This window comes from Nothobranchius furzeri, chromosome 13 (genome assembly GCF_043380555.1).
Source record: "Nothobranchius furzeri strain GRZ-AD chromosome 13, NfurGRZ-RIMD1, whole genome shotgun sequence".
Classification (NCBI taxonomy): domain Eukaryota; kingdom Metazoa; phylum Chordata; class Actinopteri; order Cyprinodontiformes; family Nothobranchiidae; genus Nothobranchius; species Nothobranchius furzeri.
The window spans coordinates 40,357,003-40,375,424 of NC_091753.1; the positions used below are offsets into that span (position 1 = coordinate 40,357,003).

Below are 18,422 nucleotides of genomic sequence, written 5' to 3' on the forward strand. Positions count from 1 at the left end.
CAGAAGGAGCTTTCCAAGTTCTGAAAATTCATTATTGGATAGAAGCTTTGACAGAGGTTTGTTGGATGTGTGTGTGTGTGTGTGTGTGTGTGTGTGTGTGTGTGTGTGTGTGTGTGTGTGTGTGTGTGTGTGTGTGTGTGTGTGTGTGTGTGTGTGTGAGAGAGTCCATTGTATTCAGAGTGGAATTACTGAGCAGTTGCCTAAGGCCATGAGAAGGCAGCTATGGACAGGTATGGCTAGCCATTACTGCAGAGCATCAGAGTCTATCAGCCTCTCTGGAGAAAAGATCATACAGTTCCATTCACATTCATATAGGAAGGGTGTGTGTATGTTAGTGCGTGTGTGTGTCCACGCTTTTGTGTGACATGGACGGACAGCAGAAAAATACTGTGTCACACACAGTTAAAGCTATAAAGCTTTAAAAGGACCTGCAGCATTTGAACTTGGCTTGTGATCTTATTAAAATGGCTTGTTTGATTCGGATCAGATAACCCAAACCTGAGTGTGTGTGTGTGTGTGTGTGTGTGTGTGTGTGTGTGTGTGTGTGTGTGTGTGTGTGTGTGTGTGTGTGTGTGTTTAAATGTGGAACCAAAGACAGGGTAGTGATACAGTGTCATACAACTATCTGCAAATCAATAGAATGGCCACAAAGCTGCTGGGATACTCCAATCAGAGACCAAATTCTGAGTGGATGTACAAACATATTTACATGTGAGCACACTATAAAAATATATTTCACTTCCTCTAAATTTATAGCTGGAGGCGACTTCTGCTCGGACATTCTTAGTGGATTTGGGTAGATTGGCAGACTCTTTCAGGAGAGAGACGTGAGATGTGTTCAAAGGCAAAGACATCGAATATTACCGTGGCTAGCTAGGGCAAATGTTTGCATGTTCTAAAATGTGTTATCCTGTATTTATGGTGAGACCCTCTGAAATGTTTTGGACTCATTTGGAGGTAGGTGTGATGCACATGTTAAACACACAGATGCAAGACAATGTGAGGGTAGGCTCAGAGCTGAGGTGTTACATCGCGACGCTCATCTATCTTCCTGACATCTTCTAACCCAATCCCACTGGGGCTAACCAAATTCAGTCCCCAGCATTAGATAAGCAAACACACACCCCCTCCTCTCTTCATGTGTGTGCATGTATCTTTGAACATATCAGGGACGCATCGCCACATTTGGATTGTTTCTACAGACGAGCGTTTGTGTGCAAGTCACACAGCAAAGTGGGGCCAGGACGGACGAAACCCAGCGGACAAAGAGAAGGTGGCTTGACTCTGCTTGTCCGAAGAGAGTCCATGCTGTTTTCCATTCTTCATCTCTACTCATGTGGAGGTGTGTAACAGACCCCCCCCCCCCCCCCCCCCCCACCCACCCCCACCCCCCACCCACCCCACTCCCAGAATCTTTCCCCTCTTGGCAGCTCTCTGCTGATTGTTCGGGTACTTCTTGGTGCCTATCAGGCTCATCACACTATGTTTCCATCAAACACAGCACTTATCTTATCATTGCCTTGACAACTGCCTATTAGTCCAAAAGAGTCTCTGCGCTCCGTGTTCCCATGGCGATGACATGGTGACATTGCCAAGCCTCTCTGAACTGCCTGCTGAGACAGTAGACCCTTTTCCTCTCCTCCTCCCTGCCCATCGTTCTGTGCATCCTTTGGCAGCGACCCCCTCCTCCCTGGAGATTTAAACTCTTTGACACAGAGTGGATGTTTGTGTGTGTGAGCGGCCACGCACATTTATGTACAACAGATGGAAAATTCAGCTGTGTGTCTGTTAACCTTTGTGTCTATTTGCTGGTTTGAATGTTTTGTGTGATGACTTTTGTCGACCAAAGAACGGAAGATAAACATCGGATTAGTGTGACTATACCATATGTGTGTGAGTTCTTTGTTTATTTTGTGTTATGCGTAGATCAGTTTAGACCAGTTTTTTTTATTTGTATAGCACTAACTGTCAGGACAAAGTCAGATGGCCTTAGCCCTTTTGGTGAGAGGAGGGACTACATTTTATAAGCTCAAAACCTGGTTTCAAAATAAAGCAAAATACAATAAGTGCCTGTTCAACAAACGTGATGCACTTAGTAAAAACAAATACCCAAGCAGGATATATTAGTGAGCACAAAGTAAAAAAGGGAGAGAGAAACAAGATGAACATTTGATTTTACTGATGCTTCTCTGGTGACTATTTTCATCCTGAGCACAGGAACGTTTCATTTCACTTTACTGAAGTTTATTTGATCAGGGTCCGTAAATAAAAACAGTGATTTGTATTAAACATTGAAGCTGTTGTTCCTTACATAGGCCTTCTATTTTCAGACCTGGTCTCTGGTAAGGCTTTTAAGAAAATTAAACCTGTAAAACAAAAACAAAAATTAAGATTCACTTCTAATGCAAACAATTAAATTATCAAATGAGTCATAATTTTTAAATCACATTAAATGTGGTCATAGTCTCTGTGTGAGGCAAAAGAAACAATCCATTATCGTTTATTTATTCTAAGTTTACAAACTATTCCAAATATGAGGACCCCCTACAATAAAGCAGATATTGTGGAAGTAGTGACAAGTTCTGAGGAAGGTTTCTAACCCAAGACATGCAGAATCAACCCAGGAGACGGTATAATGAAAAATAATATTTTTATTTGTGGATAATGGTAACTGAGGGCACACTGGGAATTCCAGTGGACAGGGGAAACGGGAAACGCAGCGTCTGGAGGGGAGAGCAGATTAGAGGTGAGTCCTGAGAACTTTAAGTCCAACAGATAATGAGTGAGGGGACTTATTGGGGTAAAATGAGTTCAGCGAGTGAGGGGATGGGTAACGAGCCGGGGGTATCCAGGTGAGCGGTTCCAGAGCTGGAGCGGGTAGTCGTTGGAGAGCGGGTCGGTCAGAGGTGAATGGATGATGTGGCGTGTGAGCAGACCAGAGTCCTATTGGGCGTGGTGAGGGAATAATCCAGAGAGGAGGAGAACCTGAGGTCGGAGATCCAAGAGACGTAAAGTCACAAAAGTCCCAGGAAAAGGTACACGTAATAATGTTCACAAAAACCAAGAGCCAAGTACGAGGGCTGGAAACTACCAGTCAGTAGCAATCATCCAGCGTCGAGTACCAGGAGATCTGAACACATCGCGCCTGTCTTGACATCCCTACACTGGCTTCCAGTCTCTTTTAGAATTTTGTTTAAAGTTCGGGTGTTTGTTTTTAAATGTTTAAATGAGTTGGCTCCACGTTATCTGGCGGATCTGATCAATCCTTATGTTCCCGCAAGGAACCTTCGGTCAGCACAACAAGGACTGTTGGTCGTTCCTAAACACAGACTACAATCTTGAGGGGGTCGTGATTTCTCGGTGCTGGGGCCGAGGCTCTGGAATGAGCTACCTACATGTGTTAAACAGGCCACCACACTCGGCAAGTTCAAGAGCCAGCTGAAAACACACTTTTATTCTTTAGCTTTTTTTCAAGAAGAGCCTCGTTAACGGATGGCTTTGCAATTTTTGCTGCCCCACCTAGATTTTATATGCAAGTTTTTGTTGGTTTTTAAATGGTTTTATATGTTTTTATTTTTTTTATGTTTATTTCTGCTGTGCTGCGCTTTGTTTGGTCCTTGGGCCATGTGAAGGCACTATAAAAATAAAGTTTAGTAGTAGTAGTAGTAGAGTAGTGTCACCTTCCTCCTTAAGAAGCCAACCCGCTGATTAACTAATCAGGTGCAGCTGCCGCTCCCTCTCCTGCAAGACACAACTTAGGCCTCCTAGTCCACACGTAGCCGGGTTTTTTAAAAACGAATATCCGCCCCTCCAAAAACTTGCATCCACATCACCGCGTTTTAAAAACAAACTCTGTCCACACGTACCCGAATAAATACGTTGTTAAGGACATGCCAGACCTGTAGGCGGCAGTACTTCCCCCATTCTTAACCTCATCCTTTGTCTGTGGTCTTCCGCAAGGAGCAGTAATTCTGCTTGCAAAAACAAACAAGCAGAAAGCGCTTGGACAATTGATGTATCGGGTAGTGACAGAGCGCAGCTCCGAGGGCTTCCATGCTGTCGGCTAGTGTAAACACAGGTCGCACACGTGATGTCAGCATTTTTTTGTCGCGGAAAGTGACGTTGCAGACCTTAAAACTCCGGCTTTGTCCGTCCACACGCAGACACCCAAAACGGAGAAAACGCAGATCTTCACTTTGGCCGGAGTTTTTAAAAAGATCCGTTTTCGTGTGAAAAAACTCCGTTTTCGTGTGGATGACAGGCCAAAACATAGAAAAATATCTGCGTTTTGGCAGATCCCCGGCTACGTGTGGACAGGGCCTTAGAGATCTCATGTAGAGAGACGAGCACTCACCCCCGGCTCACGACAAGTAGTTGTTTTTGTTGGTTTAAATAGTCTAACTGCTTCTATGTTGAAGTTTTTAACTTTAAATAACATTTTATTGACCACAACAACTGATTGCTCAAAAACTCAACTCAACTTTATTAGTTTTGCGCCTAGAATATGCTTCAAAAGTCCATTTAATTCATTAATGCAGCTAAAATGACTCAGGAACCCGTTTGTGATCTTATCACAAAAATCAGATCAGAAAAAGAAGAAGAAATGATTTTTATATAGCGTATCTCAAGATAAAAATCACAAAGTAAATTTTGAGTCTAGAATATTAAAACCTTTTAACAATTTTCTAATTGTCTGATATTTTGTGTTCAGGGTTTCCATGAACTATAAACCATAATTATTAAAACTATAACAAATAAAGGCTTAATATGAGTTTATCTAATATATTAGTTTCACCTTTTAAGTTGAATTAGTGAAATAAATCACCTTTACCACAATCATCTATTTTTTCCTAGTTTAAACTGTAAAACGTAAAAATAAAACAAGAACATGCAAAACATCAATGCAAATCCATTTAACCACAAAAAGGGTACAAAATTACTTCAAAGCCTGTTAGTATATGTGTGTTTTTGATTGTTTCATAAAGTCCGTCATGGAAGACAACAGACCTGGAGGCTGGGGCAGCGTATTCCATAAAGTGGGACCCATGACTTGAAAAACCCAATCACCTCTAGATTTAAACTTTAATCCTGACCAGCTTTTTATTCAAGGATCTGAGGGGATGAGCAGGTTCATAACATATACTGGAATCCAATCTAGTGCAGAAACGTCTTTGCTGTAACATTTACATCTGAACGCCGTTGGCACGGAACATAGTTAAAACTTTCAAGGAAAAAAAAGGAAAGCCCTGAAATCAAACCTTACTAAACACCATTTTGCAACGTAGAAAATTTGAGCTCATACCATTAGACAAATGGTGATCAACAGCAGTGAAAGCAGCCCCTAACCAAAAACCCATGCTGTTACACCTCTGAGCTAAGGGAGGCCATGCAGAAAGTAAACCAACATTTGTCCTGTAAGGTGTGATGATCTCTGTGTGATCAGCTAACTGTGGGATTCAGAAGGTTTCAGACATTTAATACAGTTTGCTCCATCATCAATGTTTACGTGCTGAACCTTCTGTGGTTCAACTGTGCTGATTTCATTTAAAGGTACAATAAGTAAGAATTTTACAGTAAAATAATAATAAAATAGTCCAATGTCTCAATCATGCTGGAAGAATGGTTACATTAAGACAGATTTCCTTCTCACCTGGCAATTTCTTCTTCTTTTATAAAGGCTGCGAAGAAACATAGTCATTATTTACAGTCTGTCCCGCCTCCATACTACCTGGTTTCAGAGCCAATCATATGTGACCTCTCTATGTTGCCAAGTCTTCATCACAATCACTGTGCCTGATATCGTAATTTGACACCGGCCCGCACGGTGTTGCGGACAGAATGGAAACCAGTACGAAAAGCGACCAGAAGTTAATGGTTGAACCCCTAAGAAGCTGCAACATGTTTTTTTTTAAACTCCAACATCGAGTAAAGAAGGCTAGAGGCTAACACTGAGCTAACAATGCTAACTATGAGTTGGAAAAAAATGCTACTTACAATGAAATGTATTTATCTACTTATCAACTTCCTGTGTCGACTGAGTCTTCTGGCTCTGATCCGTAACTGGTAACAGCCATAAAACTCATGAGGGGTTGAGTGTGTTGTTGGTTTGAGAACAGAATCTTTAGTTTTGATGCATGACGTGCAGTACCCAAATTAGACCACAAGATATTATTTTTAGTGCACCTTTAAGCTCCCATCATTGTAGCAGACTTGCTTGGTGCATTTACGAGTGACCAGAAGCAGCTTAAAGGTGTGGTTTATTTGTTTATCCAACACATTTGCAGTGATCTCTAGTGTAAAAGAATGCCTTATGAGTCATTAAAAAAGCTATGATGCTCCTGTTCTGAGATGCAGAAGTTTGCTGGTGCAGAGGTGGGCTATTAACAGCAGGATTACTCATTATTATTGATGATATGCACACACCTTGCTTCTGATTGGCTAACAGAATGCGTTCGGCCATGTTGCAGAGTCTCAAAACACTCTCCGCTCTCTCTCCTCGCTGAAAAAATAATTAAAAAGGCCTTCCTATGGTTGGGCGCTAACTAATATGGGTGTGGTGCAATGTCCAGAAAGGGTCATTTTTCACCTACATATTGAGCTACATGCCACCGGTCATCTGCAGACATAACTCCATTCTCTAAAGTGGATTTTAAATTCTATCTCCCAACAAGCCAGAAGATTCTGCAGCTCTGAACACATGATAACATACTGCCAACAAAACTGTTCCCGTTTCAAGGCCTTAAGCTTCCCCTTATCGCTTCTACAGGATACCTCCTGCCTCTGAATAAAAGTGAATATTTTCAGCTCATATGAGTTAATTAATCATGAAATGAAATGAACAATATGGTTAAAAGAAATGTTTTGATTAACCTGTGCCTAAGTTAATAAGGTTGAAATGAATATTGTCCTGCAATAATCCATTTGCCTGATAATCAGCGTACGTGACTTGACAAGCAAATCAGCCATACACTTGTACACAATGTTCATAGGATATAAGTTAAAGTAACATCACTGCACATAGATATTTTTTTATCCACAAATCAGAGCACCTTTTGTATTTGGAAAAGACGTGTGTTCTGAGGTTTGTTTGTTAAACACCTCTTAACCTCTTCTGTCCTGATTGGCCATGTAATCATAATATGGGAATATTTAAACAGAATCACTTGCGGAGTGATCCAGTTAGTTTTTGAGCAGAACTCCGGACTGGCCACCGGAGGAAACTCTCTAACCACCGCATCTCTTGACAAGCTGTCAAAACCTGCAACACGCTACAGCTGACACAGAAACTTGCTCCTTCAGAACAAAACTGACACAGCCAAGACTGCTTCAGAGTCCATCCTTCCAAAGACGCAAACAACTACCTGTTGTGATCCGGGAGACGACTCTGGACCGACCTGGTCGCACTGCGGTCTTTTCTATGAACTTCGGTACCTTGGTCTCACCCGACCCCCCGACATCTCGGATCCAAAAGGGAGTCTCCTCAGGGGTACGTAGAACACATAGATTGCGTCAGACGCCATTTTGTTAAGGACCAACTTCCTAGTTTAATGCAGACCAAATTCTTTTCACACCCAGAACATAGTTTCTTCTAGATACAAGGTTCTGATAAACATCACACACCATTCCATCATCAAACATCACATCCCATCCACTTATATCCATCTGTCACATTCGTCTTATTTATAACTTGTCTTGTTTTTAATTTGTTTAGAAAATAAATTTCTTACTTTTTATAAACTTGACTTTGTCTAAATTAATACAAAGTGTGTTATGATCACTGAAAAAGCAAAGAATCCTAGAATCTTCTGATTAAACATTCAAAGACCAATAAGGTTGATATCCTATATTTATATAGAATATCACATCTTATTGGTCATAAGTAAAGGTAATATATTAAGCTTAAAAGCGTTGGTTACGTATTGTAACCCCAGATTCTATGAGTCTAGTCGCAGCCCTTAAGCGAGCTGCTATTGGAAGGGTGATCTCAGCATCAGCCAATCATGAAGAGCTTAAATGTACGCCCACCACGTGGGCACCCCTTGTGGGTTATATAAGTGGAGCGACTCCACTGTTCGCCTCCGATGGCTCTTAGTCCTAACAGAACCAGTGTGGCCAAGTGGCTTAAGGGCTGCGACTAGACTCATAGAATCTGGGGTTACAATACGTAACCAACGTTCTATTTCGTCTAGTATTAGCCCTTAAGCGAGCTGCTATTGGAATAAAGCGCAGCTGGATGGGTTTACGCCACACTGGTTAGCTCAACCAATGGACACACCCAACATGTCTCCTTTTAGTGGGGGTCGCTCAGCCTCAGCCCAGGGCTTAAAAGGCTGAGGCAGCCAGAGAGAAGAGTGGGGCCACCACTAAAAAATATCATCCACAAGAGGATGAAATTCATTCAAGCAGGGCTGATGAGGTGCCATAATGCGTTTACTCAGCCTGCTGAGGTCCAAGCACTGAACGAGTGATGGATCCTGAAGACACATCTCGTAAATAAGAACGAGTAAAGGAACAGGGTGAAGCCCATGAAGCAGCCTGACAAATGACTTCCATTGACACACCACTGTGGGGCGCCACAGAAGAGGAAGTCCCTCTGGCTGAGTGAGCCCTGAGTGTCTCAGGAGGATCCAGCCCCAATGATGTGTAAGCGAGTGAAATGGCGTCACATAGCCAGAGTCAAAGGCGCTGGGCCAACAGCGCTTGCCCAAGGGAAGACTCCCTGTAGTGCACAAACATGATTTGTGAGCGGCGAATCCCTGAAGTGCGTGACACATATCGTGCGAGCGCTCGCACTGGGCAGAGAAGACGGGAAGCCGCCTCCTCCTCAGAATTATGGGGAGGAGGAAAAAGTCCAGCCAATGAAATTGACCTGGATTTGAAGGAAGTATTAATGTTTTTTGGGCACAAAGGCTGGGTTGGGGCATAAAACAGCAGACCCGCCATCTTTCCGGACCCTGAGGCATGCGGGAGCCACTGAGAGGGCGGTTTGGTCGCTCACTCTCGTGACTGATGCCAGTGCCAGCAGCAAGGCAGTTGTAAGTGACAGGAACTTGAGTGAGACCTGGTCCAAGGGCTCAAATGGGGCTTCAGATAAGCCAGAACCACCGTTAGATCCCACTGGGGAATTAGCGGACGGGACACAGGTCTGTTCCTTCTGACACCTTTTAGAAAACGTTTTGTGAGGGGATGATTGAAAACAGATCTATCACCAAAACCCTGGTGACAGGATGAGATAGCTGCAGCATATGTTTTAATAGTGCTGAATACGAGGCCCCTGTCCGTCCGTATCTGCAGAAACAATAGGACATCCGCCAGCTGGCAGGAGAGCGCTTGAACATTCCGCTCTGTGCCCCAGTTCTGGAAAGCTGCCCATTTAGCAGCGTAAGATGCAACGGTAGAGGGCGCCCGCGCACTCTGAATCGTGGTGACCACATCATGCGGCAGCCCAGAAACCCCTAATCGAAACCGCTCATCGGCCAGACCCACAGCCGATGGCTTATTTCCGGAGGATGTCTGATTATCCCATCCGCCCGGGGAGGGGCGTCCTCCCTTCGCGGGAGTCTCCACGGGGAGCCGGACAGTAGCGCTTGCTGGTCCGGAAGCCATGACGCGGACAGGCATCTGGGAGCCACCAGAATTACCGAGAGCTCTTCTGACCGAACTCGGTCCAGGAGAAGGGGAATCAGAGGGACTGGTGGAAACGCATAAAGGAGCGTTCGAAGCCCGAGCTGGTGTGAGAAAGCGTCCGCTCCGAGCGAGGTTTGGTCCCGGAGACTCAGGGAAAACCACAGGCGACACTGAGTGTTTTCGCGAGCCGTGAACAGATCCACACGGTTCCCCGAACCTTATCCAGATCTGTGATATCAGCGCGGGATGCAGACGCCAGTCGGAGTCGCGGGGACCCCCTCTCGACAGGATGTCTGCCGCTACATTCAGGATCCCCGGAATGTAGGTGGCACAGCAGGTGGACATGTGCCCAACACAGTAAATCTGTGGCTATGCGCAATAGAGGGGGGGATCGAACTCCCCCTTGGCGATTTATGCAGGCTGCCGCCACCTGGTTGTCTGTGTGAACTTCGACATGACGGCCATCGAGAAGGGCAGCGAAGTGCATGAACACATTCCTCATTGTCATAAGCTCCAACACATTTATGTGCTCGTGCGTGTGGGAGGGCCAGCGATCTGCCGCGCAACAAGCACGTGCCCTCCACCCCAGACAGTGACGCATCCGTAAACACAGATACGTGTGACGCAGGACGTCCGATGAGAATCCCGTGTGAGGGGATGCAGGGATTCCCCCAGTGAGCGAGGTCCCCGCCCACTGAGGGGGGAACCCTCAACATACGTCTCTTCTGACGTATCGGGTGTACCCGGAGGCAGATGAACCAACTTTGCAGGCGCCTCGAGTGCAACAACCCCAGCAGCACCACCGAGTGGGCTGCAGCCATCATGCCCAGAAGTCTCATGACTAACAGGGCTCTCACGATCTCGCGGGGTTGCACGCGGGAGATCACCATGGTGAGATCTGCCGCTCTCACCGGCGACGATCGTGCTCTCATTAGAGAGGCGTTCAGCTCCCCCCCGAGAAACATAATCGACTGGGATGGAAGAACAGAGTTCTTCCCCCAGTTTATAGAAAACCCCAGGGTTGAAAGATGCTCTGTTAACCTCCTGGTTTGCACTGACGCCCCGTCCTCGGACCGGGCGCATCGGAGCAGATCGTCCCGGTAAAATAAAACCCTCGTTTCCGCCGTGCGCAGTGGCTGCAGCGCGGTCTCCGGACATTTGGAGAAAGTGCGCTGGGCTAGCGAGTAGCCGAAAGGGAGGCATTCGTGCGCGCGTTCCGACAGCGGACGTGTGCTCGAGGTCACGTGAGCAACGTCTGAGGATTGGTTTCGCGCCCTTACCGCCGTCGCTCGTACCAGAGAACTGGGAGCGACCCATGGAGGGCTGTGCTCGAAAGAGCAAGTGTGAAACAGCTGGAAGAGGCTGATCCGCACCGCAGAGCGTGGAGTCCATGAAGGACGAGTGGGAGCCGGGCCCGTGCACGGGAACGTCAAAGTGCCAGCGGATGGAGCCGCGCAATGTGCGCGCTTTGCGCGTGGTCGCGACAGCGCCATGACATCCCGTCCCACCCAAAGTTGTGGGGGAAGCGGGATGAGTCGGGCCTGGCCGTAGGCTGGGGGCGGTGCGCAAATGGAGCGCACCCTTACAGCTACCCGTGTAACATGACCGAGTCCGACTGTGTGAACATGCAGATGTGCTGCAGTGCTTGGTGAAGGGAACATCATGTGTGAGGATTCGGCAGAAGGTTCTGCAGAGGACTGTAGGATTGTGCTCTCGATGTGACGTTTTTTGGGTTTTTATTTCAAAACCAAAATAATTCACAGAGTTAACATTGCAGCCATAAGCACACATATTCCCCCCAACGAGTCGTTTTCGTGGTTGTTTTCGGCGAGGTTCCTGTGACTGCCAAGGCTGTGTCTGCTGGCTCGTTCGGTACCGTTGGCCGCCAACTCCCTGGTCCCGCCTCAGCGGGAGGCCGGCTCCGCGGGGCGGGCCGTGCAGCTGGGCGCATGGAGTTTCCGCGCCGTTCGTCCCATCCTCTGGGGGAACGGCCGGAGTGCAGGCTGACCGAGAGTGGACCAGGTCTCGCACCGTGGCTGAAAGTTCAGCTGCTGAGCCCTCTAGATGATGCTCGTAAGATGGGGACCAAACAGAACGTCAGAGGTGATGTGGCCTTCCAGCATCTCTCTGTGCAGGTGTTCAGGAATGGAGGGCAGAGCCATGAGCCACAAGGCCGCTGGATAAGGGTCTGCCAGGCAGCAATGCGAGCAGAACCGGTGAGTACAGCAGCGCCCAGATTGAGGATGGCATCAGCAGTTTTAGTAATGATGGTTTTTGACTCGACAGGAGAGTCAAGCTCCTCCACCATTTTGGAAACGCCAAAGGCGAGAAGGCGATGTTATTTCCTGCAGCGCCGGTCTGGAAGGCGCACTGGTGTGCGCGATCGGCGAGCCGCCTCAGCAGCTGGTCATGCTTAGTGGGAACTGCTCGCAGTCCAGTGAGGTGGTTCTTGACGCCACACTGGAAATTGGCTCCTCGAGCCTGGCAGGCTCGGAGAAGGCGGCGGACCAGCAGCTCATGGCAGCGGGGAAGTGCGGCCAGACGGGGTCTGGACAGCGCGTCTGTGTTGCCCCAAAAATTCCCGCCAATTCATCCGCCTCAGGGGAGCCGGTTCTGGAACGGCTAGCCACCTGCGGGTCGCAGCCGCGGAGATGATGGCGGGCAGCTCCTGGAGCAGTGCTCTAACTGCTGGCAGGGAGGAGCGAGAAACCACTGGGGCAGAAGGACCCGCTGAGCGAGGCTCGTCAACCTCCGTGTTGTACAGGAGGGAATAATGGCTGCGGCAGCCAGCCTCGTCGTGCTCCTCACGAGGCTCGTCGACCTCCGTGTTGTACAGGAGGGAGAAAGGGCTATGGCAGCCAGCCTCGTCGTGCTCCTCACGAGGCTCGTCGACCTCCGTGTTGTACTGGAGGGAAAAAGGGCTATGGCAGCCAGCCTCGTAGTCGACCTCCCTGTTGTACAGGAGGGAAGGGCTATGGAAGCCAGCTTCGTCGTACTCCTCGCTGTCGATGACATCGTCCAATCGGTAGGAGCCAGCCGGCTCCTGGCCGACGTTGAAGAACCGTAACGCCTTGTCCAGCGAGTACGTGCCAGCCACCGGAATTTCCTCGTCGGTGGAGGGGGTGAAGTACTCGACCCGGCGGACCTTTTCAGCCACGGGCAGAGCGGTACAAAACGGGCACGAGGCCTGGGGGTCAAGGCCAGGCCAGCGTGGTGAGCCCCGAGACAGACCTCACACTTGGCGTGCAGGTCGCCGCTGGAGATGGAGCCCGTCTGGCAGGCCGGGCAGGTCCTGGCGTCGCTGGACATGGTCGGTGAGTAGATTTTTCTTGTATAATTGCTCTTAAAAGAAGCTCTTAAGCTTGGCGTGAAGAGAAAACAGAGGCGAACAGTGGAGTCGCTCCACTTATATAACCCACAAGGGGTGCCCACGTGGTGGGTGTACATTTAAGCTCTTCATGATTGGCTGATGCTGAGATCACCCTTCCAATAGCAGCTCGCTTAAGGGCTAAGACTAGACGAAATAGAACAACATATTTTCCCCTTCTACAGTGGGCATGAATGCAAACTCACACTGTGACATAGATTTGTGAAGATTTTCAAATCCGAGCATTTCACTGTCTATTTTCTACCAGAAGCTAACTTAGGAGATGGGTGTAGAAGATGGTTTTCATGTTTATCCTGCATGAGAAACTCAGAGTGACCAATTAAAATCAGAAATAATCAATCAAAAATGTTTTCCAGTCAAACACACCTTTAAAGATCAGCTCATCTTTGGAGAAGAGCTGTGAAAAGGCCTATTGAGGGTTAAAACACTTGCTTCCATTTGTCTGCTTACTGACCTCATACAATAGTCACTTGTTGTGGCACACTTGGTGTGGATTAAAAGGCAGTCTTGAGTTTTTCAGCAGTTTCTACAGAGAAAATTTGTTTTCATGAGTATTGGTATTAATTAAATGACATCTTCTAATCTGCCATCTACTCGGTTCCTGTCAAAAGCAGATAGAACACTATAATTAACATGGTAGCTGCGTGTCCTCTTGTGGCCAGTGATTCAGTACAATAGCTGTAAACCGTGCTCTGTTTCTGTCCTCGCTTGCTGTATCAGGATGAGAAAGGAAAGAGGTCTCCAGCGGTATCTCACAGGGGCCCAGCTCTAATAATAGAGTGTAAATCTTAGTCATTACTTCTCTGACATAGCACTGTGTCATCATTGTCTGGTGCACAACTTAACTTGAGCGGAGGGAGCTAAAATTAACAACTGGTTTCAATTCCCAGTATCCTTTGGAGTTTAGTAAAATGGAGAATATTTCTGGAGTCACTCCTAGGATGTTGAATTCAAACAGCTTCAGATGATCTGATGTGGAATTAGTTGCTTCCCATTGATCCATTTTAATGACATGAGAGGAGTGAAAGGAACACTTGCCCAACTTATTTAAACATCGAGTACAAATATAACAACAAATTAGGGAAAAAAACCTGTATGCAGTTACACTACCAAAACCCATTCGTACTGTTAAAAAATGGCACTGGTGGGACTGACACTCCACACCCCGTTAAGCAGGAAATAATAATTGGTCTCACTAACAACAGGGTATAAAATCCCATTTTTGCATCCATCGATTTTCATTTCATTGTAAATGGCATGTAACAAACCGTGCAGCCGCCGAGCGGAGCAGTGTAAATGCGCCTCTGATAAACAGTTAAAGTTCATCCGCTCTGCTGAGCTGCGGTTTGGCGGCAGAAAAATCAACACTAATCTGATGAGAGGCAGCAAAACAGATTCTACTGTCGTGCTCTCAACACAGAGCTCGTGGGAGAGGAGTGGATGGAGGAGAAAAAAACTGAGGGAAGGGGATGAATTAGAGGAAACACCAGAAAGAATGTGAAGGAGCAAAAAGGAACGATAAGGGAGGAAAAAGTTGTGATGCTAGAAAGGAAATTAAAAATGTGTAACAGAAAAGGAAGGAAATGTTAGGGTGTTTGAAGACAGAAAAGAGGCAAAGGAAAAAAAAAAAAACAAGAAAAAAAACAGGGTGAATTCTAATATTTTTCTTGTTTTGTTTCTTCTCACATGCCAGGACACCAACCCGCCACCTAAGCATCCTTTTAAAGTGACGGTGTGTATGTTCCCTCGAGATGAGGGGCAATGTGTTTGAGTAAGACCTTACCAACGGATGGCCATTAGGGTCAAAAATCCATAAGAGCATATCAAGATTGTGGAGTGGTCTCCAGATCCAAATCCATCCATCTATTCGCTTATCTGGAGTCGGGTCACGGGGCAGCAGCCTAAGTCGAGAGGCCCAGACTTCATTCGGCCAGCTCTTCCGGGGCAATCCCAAGATGTTCCCTGACCAGGTGAGAAACATAGTCCCTCCAACGTGTCCTGGGTCTCCCTTTAGGTCCCCTCCTGGTTGGACGTGCCCAGAAAACCTCACCAGACCTCTGTAAACAAAGGTTTCAGTAACAAATATTAATACTGATTTTCTCAGGTTTTTAAATACTTATGTGCAGCAGTGCAATACAAAAACATGTTTAAAAAAATCACACAATTAGATTTCCTGAATTTTCTTAAATGCTGTCTCTCACAGTGGGAATGCACCTACAGAGTGAATTTAAGACCCCTCCATGATTTCTAAGTGAGACAATTAGCTAAACTGCATGGATTTTCAGATTTAGAGATTACCTGCAGAAATGAATGACTCGTTGGTTTATTTATAGAATAAAGATCTTTAGCAAGCTGCTAGACAGATGTCAGAAATCTGCTAAATGATGTGTACCTTTATTAAAAATTAGTCTCTTAATATTCTGAGTATTACATGGAGTGGGCCATCTTTATCCTGAGTATGTTCTTCAAACCCCTACTCTTCCTCTTTCTTCCCTTTCAGTTTTTTTTCCTTGACAAATCTTTAGTCTCTGAGCTCTTTTTAGAGAAAAATGCCAGATCAACAGAAACGTCACATCCAGGATAGGCCCCTTACTTTTGTATCATCTAATTGAAGTGCCTTCCTGCCTTAGTGTCTGACAGCTCCTTTTGACGAGTGATGTGTTTTTTGAAAGTGAATCAGCTTTCTTCAGCTCTGACTGCAACAGACAGCAGAGATCAGTGAGGGTCAAGCTGAATGCTGGTCTGTACATGGACTTAAGGCAGTCTCCTGTCATTACAACACATGCCATTCATCTTTTTGTTAATCCTTTCCTTCTCTTTTAGTGGAGACATTGAGCTCGTGAGCTATTCCCCCCGAAAGTACCAAACGAGCCAACCAGACATGCAGTCCACCTGCTGAGGTTGTACCTGCTCAGGTTGCCTGTGAAGCCTGTTTTTGTGGCTTATTGCTGATTTATTAGCTCACCCTTGACTAATTTAGTTCTTTGGTGATTAATCCAGCAACAACAGAAAAAGTAGACCTGACCCTTTCAAACTTTAACATTTTTATAGTTACAATAGCAATCAGTTTTAGCAAGGATAAACTAATCAACCGGCAAAATATTTAGGATGAAATAGGGCTTTGGAGAGTGGCGTTGAGCGATGGGGACACGGCCTGGTCAGCGCCATTTTTCTTGTCCAAACAAAGACAGCTTGAGGACCGAGGAACAAACGGATAGCATCCTTATTAATAACATCAGCAATGTTTTTATGTATATTATATTATTAAATACTTATTGTACATAGATAAAAAATACAATATTTGCTATGTAGTAGGCTGTAATATTAGAAGAATATGATCTTTTTTATAGCGCCTCTCAAGATAAAAATCATGAGGCGCTTCACTAGTATGGCCGGTGCTGGTACCAGATCTGTTCGGGGTCCTGCGCCTGCTGATGACGTCACATTCCGGCAAATCTGCTCGGCTTTCAAACTTAAGTTATGAAAACACATCAGAAGTTTTGTTCATACATTCTTATTTGTTAACACCTAAATGCTTTCTTTATAATTGTAATTTGTTAATAAAACACCATATTATCTTTGTTTTGTAAAGAATGTGAAACTGCATAAAAACAACATCAGACTGCAACAGTTCTTATATGTGAAGCCATATCTGTCTGTATTAATGTGGAATTCATCTGTATATTTCCTTAGTCGTTATGTAAATACATTCATTCATTCATTCATTCATTCAAAATGCTGCTTGCTGTCTTTTCAATAAAGTTCTTCTGAAGCAATGCTTATGTGCACCTATACCGATCCTCAAAGGCTCCACATCTGAATAAATCGTTTGTGTAACTGACCCGTATAACAATAATATTAGTTTCATACCTACTTGATTTATATCCATCCATCCATCCATCCATCCATTCTCTTATCCGGAGTCGGGCCGCGGGGGCAGTAGCCTAAGTCGAGAGGCCCAGACTTCCCTCTCCTCGGCTAGTTGGGCCAGCTACTGGGGGAACCCCAAGGCGTTCCCTGGCCAGATGAGAAATATAGTCCCTCCAACGTGTCCTGGGTCTTCCTTTAGGTCTCCTATTGGTTGGACGTGCCCAGAAAACCTCTCCAGGTTGGAGGTGACATCCCAATCAGATACCCGAGCCACCTCAACTGGCTCCTCTCGATGTGGAGGAGTGGATCATGCATCAGTTTTTCATTTGTGCACAACATTAAATTTGACTTTTTATTTTTTTAAAATCAGTTATCCGATTTATCAACCAAGATTCAGGATCACTTGTCCCGCTTGTCCTGAACTCTGGGACAAGAAGAGCAGCAGGTCTGAATCATGAACCTTCATCGCTGGTTGATTTCCTCCTCAGACTGGGTCAAGTTAGGCTACCTTTGCAGGTGATTTTGTGCATTTTCTACATTAACAGAGAAGAGAAAAGCAGTTTGTCCCACAGGAGGATGAACGGCGGTAGGTCTCCGGGATCTCTTCCCCACTGCTGAGACTTACTTGTACATACTTTTTTCCAAGGATCTCAAACCAAGTATTTTTTCTGGTTATCATGTCTTTGGATCTATTACCGTCCTTTTTCTTATTAGCTGCCTTTAAGCCGTCTCTCAGTTTGTTGTTGTCTTTTGTGGACATTAAAATTGGTGCAGCACTGCCAAAACGCATTACGTCAATACATCAGTTCCAAAGCGCTATTTGTAAAATTAACAAGCAGCTATGTCATATTTTGTAATCATGTTAAGATTTTTAATATATTTCATTTTAAATGTTTTTACAGAAATGACGGATTGGTAAAATCTACTTTGGATCAGGATTCAAAGTGAGCTTTTTCAGTCAACTGCAGCTCGTAGGTTCTGACTCAAAAAGAACGTAGCACTAGAAGGCTTCTTCTTCTTTATCAACTCTGGTTTTGGTACAAGGAAATCTTTGAGTGAGGTGAAGAATCTCTCATTAGGACTCTGCACGTGTGTGCATAAGTGGGCATACAGAATCTGACTGAGCTGATCTCATGCACAAGAATTGTATTGTTTTTTATTTTGTTTAAGTGTTTGCAGCAGTATATTTATGTCGATGGTTTGCAGCCTGAAAGATCAACACGAGTCTCGTCTGTTGTGTGAGGTTTTCACCGATCTCCAGGGAAGAGTAATTCATGCAAACACTTGGTTAGAATAGGAGCTAAAAGGAGAAAAGAGGATATAGAGTCACCTAATTACGCATTTAAAGACCCAAACCTGAAAAAAATCCCAAAGCTATGAAGAAGCAATAATATTACAGCTTAAGGAGCAAATTTTTTCCTGTCGTGTTTTTGCTCAAGATTGAGATGCATATATTTAGCACTCCTTGGTGGTTGCAGAGTGTAAAGCTCATCCATGCCCTGCAGCTCCTGAATGTTTAATCCTGTGTTTGCCCGCA

At 45.5% G+C, this 18,422-nt stretch overlaps 1 protein-coding gene and 1 long non-coding RNA gene across 2 annotated transcripts in view; both read right to left on the reverse strand.

Moving 5' to 3' along the window:
* LOC129163981 (uncharacterized) overlaps positions 1 to 18,422 on the reverse strand; it is a 67,196-nt gene that overhangs the window by 31,192 nt on the left and 17,582 nt on the right. Inside the window, exon 2 of the mRNA XM_070543526.1 lies at positions 14,799 to 15,072. Coding sequence (XP_070399627.1) covers positions 14,799 to 14,996 — 198 coding nt within the window. The 5' untranslated portion in view covers positions 14,997 to 15,072. The remainder of the gene's footprint in view (positions 1 to 14,798; positions 15,073 to 18,422) is intronic.
* LOC129163979 (uncharacterized) lies at positions 2,634 to 8,179 on the reverse strand. Its single transcript, XR_008563778.2, has 3 exons — positions 7,362 to 8,179; positions 5,651 to 5,678; positions 2,634 to 2,985 (listed from the first exon to the last, which is right to left on the reverse strand). It is a non-coding gene; the product is annotated as an uncharacterized lncRNA (long non-coding RNA).